This window comes from Cnephaeus nilssonii (assembly GCF_951640355.1).
Source record: "Cnephaeus nilssonii genome assembly, chromosome: 9".
Taxonomy (NCBI): domain Eukaryota; kingdom Metazoa; phylum Chordata; class Mammalia; order Chiroptera; family Vespertilionidae; genus Cnephaeus; species Cnephaeus nilssonii.
The window spans coordinates 6,837,968-6,849,998 of NC_137080.1; the positions used below are offsets into that span (position 1 = coordinate 6,837,968).

The window sequence follows — 12,031 nt, forward strand, 5'->3', positions numbered from 1 at the left end:
ACTTTCCAGCCCTGAAATTGTTTCTATAATTTTGCGTTCGGTAACCTTACCTGACTTGGGAAAAAACCACACAGGTTAATTTTGACAGATACACAAGTTAAGCAAAAGCTACGTTTAGCAGAAGGCGGGAAGGGCAACTAGGTTTCGGCTTCCACGTGAAGTCTAATGAGATCACGGTTATGGTTGGCTGGAGAAATGGCAGGCTGCTGCGGCAGGTCAGGATTCACGTCAGTACTAAAGTCTTATTTGTAGCTGATTTTCACTTTATCTTTTAAACAAATAAGTAACATCAAGACAAAGTCCTCATCATACGTGACTTTATAAAAATTTCATTTTAAAACTGTCTAAGGACAGGGGAGGTTACTTCCTCAAGTAAGAATTTAACCAAATTTACACTCTTTCACAACTGTTCAGCATACAAAAGTTCTTTAAAAGCACTAAGTATTAGTTACTATCAGAACATTACTTACTCAATTAGGAATATAATTTAAATGACAGACTGAGCTTAAATATTAAAGAGACTTCTACATTAATGTATATATTTTGTAATATTAAAAGCAGCAATTTTAAGAATGAAAATCTGGTTCATTTTTAAATCCCTTATAATATTATACTGATGATTTTCAAAGTCTGTCCAATCTAGATTAATATGCAAACTTTTGTATTTCAAATGAAGCATAGAAAATTACACAAAGAATGCTTCAGACCTTCTGATTTGACTCTCCTTTCTAAGACGTGAGCACTTAAAATGTACCTTACAGTTTTTTGCTTTATAGAAAGAAATCTTCCAGTTCCCAGACACTCATCCTGTAATTCAAAATTAGCCAGTCTCTGACAAGCTTCATTCTGTGTATCTACCTACATACAAATAGTGCCTCAAGATTATGATTGAGATTCTAGTGCCAATGTAATCTGTCCTACTATGGTTAAAAAAGAAACAACTCTGTACTTTAAACTCTATTATAACTGAGAACATTATCATGAAGTCTACAAATTCAACACTAATTTGTTGTACACAGTAACTGATAGAAATCCAAATCCAAACTAGTGATATTTCTAAGTGTTTTGTTTAACTTCAAAAAATGTACACATAAAATTTTAAATTAGTTATTTTAGATGGGATTCTAAGGTATCTATTTAAAGAATCATTTATGAGAGGTCACTTAAAATTAGAAACATTCTTTTTGCCTGCAAAGAATTATCGAAGTACCAAAGTAAATGTAAAAGAAAGTTTTGTTTCTCAAGCAAGCATATCCAACAATAGTTTACAAAAACTGATACAATAATATCTCCATATATATCCATAACAACATTTTTTTCTTAATTAAAGACTATAATTGTTAAAAATAAAAACTACCTAAGTTTTGTGGTTCTTCTTTAAAGCAACCATTCTTCATCTATTCTTATCTTTTCCTACATAATCAATATTGCAATCAATCTGGTCAGAAGAGCACAATAAATTTCCAAATCAACACACAAAATAAGTAAACTTCTAGCATCTTTGCGCACGTATGAAGATAAACAACCCCTTGTTATTCTCCCTCAGGGTCTAAGGCCTTTTTTGTGTGGTACAGAATATTTACTCATTCAGACCTAGCAGGCCTAGTAGTGTGGTTTCCAGCACCAATAAAACTCTACCATAACAAAAGAATTCTAAGACGCAGGTTAGTTATTTTCTATTAGTTGCTTCACCAATCTGTTTTTCACAGACACTAAATAGGTAAATGAAGTCAAACAATCAAAATTCTGAATTGGTCATGAATGTGAATAAATAAAATTTTAGTATAATCCCAAAAGCTCATGATAGGAAGTTTCCTTAGCATCAATTGTTTCAATAAATTAAGAAGTAGCAAAATCAACCTACATCTTTCTACTCTGTTTAAAAAGATTCTAAGAACAAAAAGGAACACGGATAGTATAATAACTAAATATTCAAATTTGGAATAATTTCAGAGTAAAAGATAACATAAAATCATAAATTAAGATAAGCTAAAGAGTCTCATTAAGCCCCAAAAGGTAATGTTATCTATCTACTTTAAAAAAAAGAAGACAAAGAAGCGTACCTTGTCATCCCCAGGGCAACGATATAAATTCTGGAAAGTGCTAATGATGTTATTACTAAATCTGGGTGCAAACACATCCTTTTCTTGACCAAACTGATGTCGAGATTGTCGTACAATGGAGTCAATAACATAAAGTCCAGGTACCTTGTATTCTGGTTTACACTGATTAAAAAAAGAAGAGTTGAAAGGTAAAGAAACGAGAAGGTAAAATTCCTGATAGACAAAAATCATCATAAGTCCTATACAAACACAGCGCACTGTTCATTTTGAGGTTCTGCCTATTCAGACATTGACTATTCCCCATACCATCTCGGTCTGGAATGGCACTTTCAAGAATCTACTTGGGCTACGCTACACACTCATTTCAATTGTCAATCACCTAAGTTCCAATATAGGACTGCACAACTGTCCTGAATAACAACAACAAAAAAACCCACAAAAGAATCAATAGGGTACTGTTATAATTAAAAATTATGGACAATGATTTTGCAAAGCCCCATGGAAGGAAGCAGCAAATCCAGGAAAGAAGAACTCTGAGAAAGCATTGCCAAGGTGCATTAGATTTCATCTGAAACAGGTAACAATAGGGTTTCTGTACTAATGTAGGAACAAATACCAAATGGCAAATTATAGCATTCTAAATGTACTGAGCCCGAAGTTTCAAAACTTTTCTCAAATACCACACCTGTAAAAAAAGTTAAGACACTCCCATTCTGATTCCAATAATCTATTTTACCAAAATATTTTTTAGCTATTCCAAGGATGTTTCTCAACCTTCATATCCATTACCCAAATTGAAGAACATAAAAGTCTCCTCCTTTCTTGCCACAAGCTTTTCTAGCCTATTTAGTTAGGTGAGCACAATTAAGAATCCTTTTACTAACAAGTTCACTGCTTTCAGTTTCTCTTCATATCCAAAAACATAATAAAACCTGTTTCCCAAACATATTGTTGATTAAAATGAAATCATGGCTGCAAAAAGCAGGTTCAACTTTTGGATCTACTTAGGTAAGTAATTTCCTAGAAATCATAAACAGCGCCAAATCAAAATTATGTTCTTGGAAACTCAAGTACCAGAAAAGGATGTTCAATACACCCCCAACACAAAAACACACATTTCTATCAGGACTTTTAACTAATAAATGAGTGATTTCACTCTGAAAAAAAACCCCAAGATGATAAATTTCATATGTTCCTTCAAATCCTTTCTAAGAACCTTTTCCTTAAGATATTTATTAAGTCAAGAAAATGAAGAGACCTGTAGCACCAATTCACAAGCATTGATTGCAATGCGTGATCAGGGCACATACCCAGGTGCAGGCTCGATTCCCAATAGGGGGCGGCATGCAGGAGGCAGCCAACTGATGATTCTCTTTCATCACTGATGCTTCTCTCTCTCTCTACCTTTCCCTTCCCCTCTCTGAAATCAATGAAAAACAAACAAAAAACACACACACATTTAAATTTCCCCCCATTGACTAGGGAATGTCATTCCTCTTTGGCATTCTCTCTAAGGAAGACTTTAAGACTCAAAAGGAAGTTGTATGGGCTATAACCAACTACACAAGTGGTGAAACAATTGAACAGATTGTATACCTCGTTCATTGTGGTAGGAAATTTAGCATGATGACTGAAGAATGTGGCAGTGTGGACAAAACTGAAACTACAAAATTCTATATAATAAAACCCTAATATACAAATTGACTGAACGGCCAAAAGACCAGCAGAAAGACTGGTCGCTATGATGCGCACTAACCACCAGGGGACATATGCTCAACGCAGGAGCTGCCGCCTGGTGGTCAGTGTGCTCCCACAGGGGGAGCGCTGCTCAGCCAAAAGCCTCTCCTGCCTCTGCTGCAGGTGGGCGGTAAGGAGCGAGGGTCCCAGGCTGTGAGAGGGCGCAGGCCAGGCTGAGGGGGCCCCCACCCCCATGCACAAATTACAAATTTCGTGCACTGGGCCTCTATAGTTTCATTAATAAAGCTCTATAAAGCTTCATTAATAATCATTTACTTGACTGAGAAATGTTTCTCCTTTGAAGAAAAGGAATGATCAAAATGTGCCAAAAACTAATTCTGAAGGCTGCATGTTACAAGTTCAGGGTGGCCCTCCTGGGACCTTTAACTTTTAGATTGCACAACTGAGGCAAAAGTTGTTTGCTGTGTACTTTTGATAGTTATAATTAACCTAGTTATTAATAAAAGGAAAGGAACAAAAGGAAGGCCAAATATAGGCATGTCATTTGGGCAGCTTCACCAGGAAACTAAAGCTTTACACTCCCCAGAAAGCCACTGGTCTATGCCCCCGAGATGGCTGGGGGAAGGGACTGGAGGCAGAGAGAATAGCTGCATGCCCAGTCAAGTTGGGGTGACATTGGGAAGGTACTTGCCTATCAGTGACACCTGGGAATAGGTCGTTAGCCAGAAGGGTGTAGCTATTGCAAGGGAGCAAAATTTGGGATATTTAATTCCTTAAACAAAGGACTTCACTCTCTCTGTTGCTTGTGGCTCTCTTGGGACTCTTGTTTCAGGGGGGCTCGAGTTCTCTTGGTTCCCCTGCTTTTGCCCCCCCACAATGGACTGATGGGCTGCAACTAGCCTGATGCTGAACTGGACCCGGCTGCAACATGGACGGAAACTCTGGACACCGGCTTTGCTTCTAGCTCTGCTGAAGCCCAGCTGCACTTCTATAACTGCAATAGGGAAAACGGGACTTGGAAAACCCAGGGATGTAATTCCACGCAAATAAAAATCACTCATTCTCCAGTGCGAGTCTCAGAAAATTCTTTTTCTAGAGATGTCAGAATGACTCCATCCCCAGCATGCAGTGCGGAAAAGGAAACCCAATTTCCTGATATCACTTTGTTTGGTTTAAGTTTGTCTTACAGTTTCTCTAAGAACTCTTTAAATGTGGATGTGGTTTGTTACTGTAGCACTTTTTAAAACAAAAACTATACTTGAACAGTTCTAAATTATATATACTACACAAAGTTTCTCCTCCAATAGGTTTCTTATGTCTATGTGGAATTTCATATATTGCAGTGTCCTACAAATGAAGATTAAATTCTACCCATTTTCTTCACTTCCAAAAAAAAAAATGTCCCCTCAGCTACTGACTTGCTTCTTCAGATTGACTCTACAATTATCTCACAAAAATAACTGTGCTCACACAAGGACTTCCTAAGATTCTGAAATAACTAATTAAAAGTGCCCTTGCCCAAATCAAATCAGTCAAAAAACATTAATGCATAAATTCAGCCCCTTACTACTCAAACTGTGGTTTAGGAACTAAAAGCAAAGGCATCAGCTCAAAACAGTTAGAAATGCAATACGAGCCCCTCCCACATTAGTGAATCAGAGTCCGAATTTTAACAAGATCCCTAGGCACTGCTCCAGACATTCAAACCTTTTCAGAAAGACTTTTAAAGGCTTTAGAATTTCCAACTACCAAAGTTTTTATTTTATACTTTGCCTTATCTAAAACACATAGCATACTTGTTATTTTACCCTTGTCTTAATTCACTAGTTGTTCATACTTTTTAAGTACTGAAGAAAAATTTCAAAAGAAACAAAAACTGAATCACATAAAGGTTTACTGATTTACTCAAGCTTATCTAGCTAGTTTAGTGACAGTAATCTCACTCTAACCCATGCACGCTTTTTCCTACTTTTGTTCAAGAAAGTCATTGCAACCTTGCTGAATACTAATGCCATTTACCTCTGATGCGCAAAACTGGTTCTGCTTCTAATTAGGCATGTGAACATGGGCAGAGAAGAAAACCTAAATTCCATTAGAGTACAGATTTCCAATAGTATCATTTTATAAGTCTTATGTTTTCCCACCCCAAACTGTGACACCAATAGTGCACCGATCACAAAGAAGGCAACAATTATATAATATTCACCTCAGACCTGGGCTATTAAAAACATTATTAAATGTGCACAAGATAGCGGCTTTCAATTTCATCCCCCTCTGCTAACACTGGAAAATGGAACTTCAGATCTATGTATCAACATGTTGAGATGTATAATGCCTAATGGATGAGACAAAATGCACCAGCAGAGAAGCAACTGATAGGCAATATTTTTATCAACACCTTAGCTGCTCTCTAGGCATTCAGCTTGAAATGACAAATGAGAATTTTTTTAAAGACTATAGAAAGCAATGAATTTATAATTTCATTAAAAACCAATCATATCAATGCCATTTTCTTTTCAAGGAACAGATGCTCACCATGGCAATGCAAAGTAACAAAAACATCTACCTGAAAACTATTGTTTTTAGAGTCATCCAAAAAGCACTTTCATTTTATTCCTTAATCTAGTCTAGTCTAGTATAATAACAGGGTAATATGCAAATTGACCCTAATGGTGGAAGGACCGGGAATGACTGGTCGCTATGACACACACTGACCACCAGGGGGCAGACACTCAACGCAGGAGCTGCCCCTGGTGGTCAGTGCGCTCCCACAGGGGGAGCTCCGCTCAGCCAGAAGTTGGGCTGACAGTGGTAGCAGGAGCCTCTCCTGCCCCCTTGGCAGCACTAAGGATGTCCAACTGCGGCTTAGGCCCACTCCCCGGGCAGACATCCCCCAAGGGCTTCCAGGCTGCCAGAGGGATGTCTGCCTGCCAGCTTAGGCTCAATCCCCCAGGGAGCAGTCCTAAGCTGGCAGGTGGACATCCCCTGAGGGTCCAGGACTGCGAGAGGGTGCAGGCCGGGCTAAGGGACACCCCCGCTCCAAATGCACAAATTTTCATGCACCGGGCCTCTAGTTAGAAAATAAAGTAAGTGAACAGTCCATTAAAAAAATTTCAACTTGGGTATTTGATTTAAATGATTTAAATGACAAGGCATTAATCTATAATTTTAATTCATTAAGCATATATATGGAAAATTATATACTTACTTTCTGAATGAATTTCTCAACACTCTGTACCACATGTTTATAGAACTAAAAAAAAAATAAAGCATGGTTTTAAGAATCTGTTTGCATAGATTAGCATTTTCCTGCTAAACAGGATTTACTATAGTTTCAAAGGTCTATCAAAACAATAAATATTAATCATGAATTTTTAGACAATCATTCATGTAACTGGTCTTTACAACTACCTATGATGTCTAATCAGTAAAGGAATTCCTGAAGTAGATACATGGTCATTATATTCAAGATGTGTTACATTAACACAGATACACAAGAATTTTAAGTCTTCATGAAAGCATATTTTCACAAATAGTTATAACGGCAGCAAAATATTTGTGATAAGCACACTGGCAGATATATATTCTTATTTTTGCAGAAGGAAAAGATTTTCTACAGTATCATTTTTTAGCTAAATTAGCATAGGAGAAAAATCAAATAAATGTCAACAAATAGCATTAATAAATGTATGCAAGGGAGTTGTTTTCAAAGTCATTATCTCCCTGCTTACCCTGGTATGTCAGAGTATTGCTGATGTTCTTATTCAGAGTTGGAAAACATACCACCAAATATCCACAGGTTAATAAATAACTACATAATTTTAAAAAAAGCACTCATTCTCAATTTTAATAGCCCTGCTCAAGCAGGGAGTCTTAGCTTTGGGGACAGGAACCTCTTGGAGAGATGTCTATGGCTGAGCTTCAAAAGGTCCTTAATGCCAATAAATTTTGTGTATATGTGTACTTCTCTAGAGAAGATCCAACCTCTTCCTGAGATTTTCAGAAGTATCCATGAGTCAACATGTTCAAAACCATTGTATGAGAGCAATGGCTAAATGTCTGTGGCCTCTTCCCACAATTCAAATGCCCTATGTACAATGAGACTCAATTATTTTCCATAATGGCTCATTTTCAAATATTAAATCCAATCAATAAGAAAAAAATCAATGAAAAATTTTTAGAAAAATTTTACTAATTCAAGATTTCAACATTCTGTAAAGTCAGTGTGCCAAATAACAGTGTTAAACACATCCTCCAAAATGTGCCTATACCTAAATCTTACCCACCTAATAAAAGTAAGGAAAAATGCTGGCTCCAAGTTTATGAAAGAACATTTATCAAAATGTTGTGTTTATCTCTAGGTGGGAGAGTTTACAATGACAGATTTTCATTTTTGTGTTTTTCTCCATGAATATGTATTAACTCTATAAAGAGGAAGAACATATATAATCTGTAAAAATTATCCCAGCTCCAAAATATTAGTGCAGTATTTTCTTTTTAAAAACAAGAATAAAATGTATTACCTTAATAGCTTTGATGGCTGCCTTAGTGATTTGGGTCATTTTCGCTTTCGAAATTGGTGGCTTGTAGTCATTCAGGGAATACAGCTGATAAAAACAACAACAACAACAAATTTTAATCCTCACCCAAGGACATGCTTATTGATTTTAGAGAGAGGGGAGGGAAGAGAGAAGAAACATCAATGTGAGAGAGAAACATCAATTAATTGCCTTCCCATATCTGCCCAAACAGGGGATTGAACTCATAACCTAGGTATGTGCCCTGACTGAGGACACGCCAACCAACTGAGCCACAACAAATTTTAAATTCAGCAAAACTGTCTCTAAGCAATTATATGAAATTACCAAACATTTCCAATTTTATATTCTCAATGAAATCAAAGTACTGCCTTTCTTTTAAAAATCAAGTTCAACATTATTAGCCATCTGGGAAACGAAAATCAAAACTACAATGAGGTATCCAGTCAACTTGCTTATAGTAAAAAAGACAGAAAATAATGTGTTAGTAAGAATGTGGAGGAACTGGAACCCTTATACAATGCTCACGAGAATGTAAAATGATACAGCAGCTTTGGAAACCCATTTGGCAGTTTCTTAAAAAATGAAACATAATAATATATAGTATGGCCCGGCAATTCCGCTCCCAAGTAGTAACCCACCCATCATTTGGCAATAACTCACTTTAATTCTAAATTGTAAATACCGTATTTTCCGGTGTATAAGACCCCCGACTTTTGAGAAGATTTTCCTGGGTTAAAAGGTTGTCTTACACGCCGGAAAGTACGGTATATATGAGAGAGTTGAAAATATACGGTCACATAAAACTTGTACACAAATTGTTACTGCAACATTATTCACGAAAAAACTCATTTAAAAAGTGAAAACCACCCAAATGTCCACCAACTGATGAAAATTTAATAAAGAAATTATTAGCCATGAAAAACAAAAATGAAACGTGCTACAAAACAGATGTATTTAAAAATTACTATACTCAGTTAAAAAAAGAAAAAGAAAAGCCATATTAATTTAAAAATAAAACAGCTTGGCCAGTGTTGCTCATGATCAACCCATGCACCAGGAGGTTGCCAGTTTGATTAGAGGTAGGGCACACGCCTGGGTGTGGGCTTGGTCCCCAGTAGGGGACATGCAAGAGCAGCCAATCAATGTTTCTCTCTTATCCATGTTTCTCTCTTTCTCTCTCTCTCTCCCTGAAAACAATAAAAACATATAAAAATTTTTAAATGAAAAAACAACAAACAATTATGGTATTATCTATACTAATAAAAGGGTAATATGCTAATTAGACTGGATAGACCAGAAATCTTCCAGTCGTCCAGTCCTCTTTCCAAAGCCATGGTGGCACGGGCCAAGGCAGAGGCAGTTAGGGGTGATCAGGCCTGCAGGGGAGGGTGGTTAGGGGCGATCAAGCAGGCAGGCGAGCGGTTAGGAGCCAGCAGTCCCAGATTGTGAGAGGATGTCCGGCTGCCGGTTTAGGTCCGATCCTGCATTGGGCCTAAACCAGCAGTCGGACATCCCCTGAGAGGCCCCGGATTGGAGAGGGTGCAGGCTGGGCTGAGGGACCTTCCCCCCCTGCCGCCGTGTACTAATTTCATGCACAGGGCCTCTATTCTATACTAATAAAAGGGTAATATGCTAATTAGACCTGATAGACCAGATGTCTTCCTGATGTCATTCTGGACGTTCTTCCTGACAAAGCCGGGGGTGTGGCCAGCCTGCAAAATGCCCGCGGCCCCTCGCCCAGGGCGGCCCGCACCCTGATCCGGGGCCCCCTTCAGGGCAGGCCAGCTGGCCTCCACCCGTGCAACAGGCCTCTATCCTATATAATAAAAGGGTAATATGCAAATTGACCCTAACAGCAGAACAACCGCTGGACCAGTCACTATGAGGCGCACTGAACACCTCTCGGTCCCTTCCTCTGGCTGTCAGGCACTGATCACCCGATGGCGAACGGGGAACCAGGGGTGGGTGGTGGCGGAGGGCGGGGCCGGCTGCAGGCAGCTGGGGAAGATGGCCGATCGCAGGTCAGGCCTAGGGACCATACCCACACACAAATTTTGTGTGCCGGGCCTCTAGTCTGTAATAATAAAAGCGTAATATGCTAATTAGACCGGACGACATTCTGGATGAAGCCAGGGCTGCAAGGGAAGCCCGGGTCCCAGGTGCCAGAGGGAAGCCAGTGTGGCAGCAGGGGGAAAGAAGGCCTACTCTTGCACAAATTTCATGAATTGGGCCTCTAGTATTTATATAGAATGTCCAGAAAGGACAAATCTATTAGTGACTGTCTTCAAAGTGGAAGAGGGGGGAGTTGGTAAGAAGTAAGGAGTGAGTACTAATGAGCACGGCATTTCTTTTAGGGGTAATGAAAATATTCTAAAATTAAATGTGGTGATGGTTATACAACAATTCTAAAAACTACTGCATTATACACTTTAAACTGATTAATTATATGAGATGTGAATTGTATCTCAAAACTTTTAAAAAATATCAATAGATTTCTTGTTTAGCAATAATCTCCCCCTCAAAAAAATCTTTTTTTGTTTTGAAATTTCCATTTTAAGCAAAGGATAATACTGCTTAGAGAGAAAACTGAGACAAGGTGGGGAATTAGGAAACAACAAATAACTGAGCTTAAATGAATAGTGATTAAAATTTGCAATGTACTCAGTGATGCTAAGATTTTAAATAATGCTGTAAGATACTATATACAAGTCTGGAAACTAACCTTTGGTCATTACAACACTGCAAAAACAACTTGTACAGACGATAGAAGCAAGTTTGATTAATAAACTAGAAATCCATCACTGAATTCTATTCATTTTACCCAGTTTTCCCCATATTTGTTTCTCCTCCTCCTCCTCCTCCAATCATGACCACAACCATAGTCCAAATTACTTTCATCTCTCATACAGAGAACACCTAAATGTGGCATGTCTACCTTTACAAAAACTAATCTGATTAGGTGATTAATATTCACCAACCATTCCCTCCACCCCTTAAAAAGGTCAGTGACTTCCCATTCTTTGAAGAAACACAAAAATCTATATATACAAGGTCCTGCTTGACCTAACTCCTGCCTACCTTTCCAGTGTCATTTCACCCCATGATTCCCTCCCCAGCCCTATGCTCCAGGCACAAAGATCTTTCTCAGTTCCCAATTCAAAGCCTTTAAAATGGGTTTGTTCTATTTGGAATACTCTCCACCAGGGCCTCCCCGCTGTTAATGCACACTCATCCACCTTAGTTAAAGCATCACCTAATGAGGAAAGCCTTCCCTGCCCCCTCCCCAACCAGATCAAAACCTTTTATGCTCTCACTCTACTGTTCGTTGCCTTCGAAGTAGTCATTGCAGTAATTTGGCATTTACTGTATGATTTTTAATATCTGAGTATTAGTAAAAGACAAAGGATGTAAGTTCTTTAACGCAGTTTAAGTTAACAAGAGGTTAATTGTACACCAAGAGCTGTGCAAGCTGAAATCAATCCTGGTAGAAGTACATTCAGTTCCCATAAAGCTGCCCACCTGTTGATAATAATGCCCAACCAGGGTTAGGATCTCATCAGATCCTTTAAGAAGTGCCATCTCTGTCCAACTCACAGGGAACTTCAATATATTTGTAGACTCAATTCCTACCCCATGCCAGTCTACTCACCAGGTGCAAAATAACATCAACACATTCTATAGTGCTTGTAACAAGTCATGCAAAGCGAAGAATTTATTGCTGCCCATCTG

At 38.3% G+C, this 12,031-nt stretch overlaps 1 protein-coding gene across 9 annotated transcripts in view; it reads right to left on the bottom strand.

The window, feature by feature from the left end:
* SCAF8 (SR-related CTD associated factor 8) overlaps positions 1-12,031 on the bottom strand; it is a 138,182-nt gene that overhangs the window by 98,483 nt on the left and 27,668 nt on the right. For all 9 annotated transcript variants that reach the window (XR_013813921.1, XM_079779702.1, XM_079779701.1 and 6 more), the window contains 3 exons: positions 8,285-8,368; positions 6,970-7,014; positions 2,064-2,225 (listed from right to left, as the gene is read on the bottom strand). Coding sequence is in view for 8 of the 9 variants with exons in the window: in XM_079779702.1 (XP_079635828.1) it covers positions 2,064-2,225; positions 6,970-7,014; positions 8,285-8,368 (291 nt within the window). In the remaining variant the exon portion in view is untranslated. The remainder of the gene's footprint in view (positions 1-2,063; positions 2,226-6,969; positions 7,015-8,284; positions 8,369-12,031) is intronic.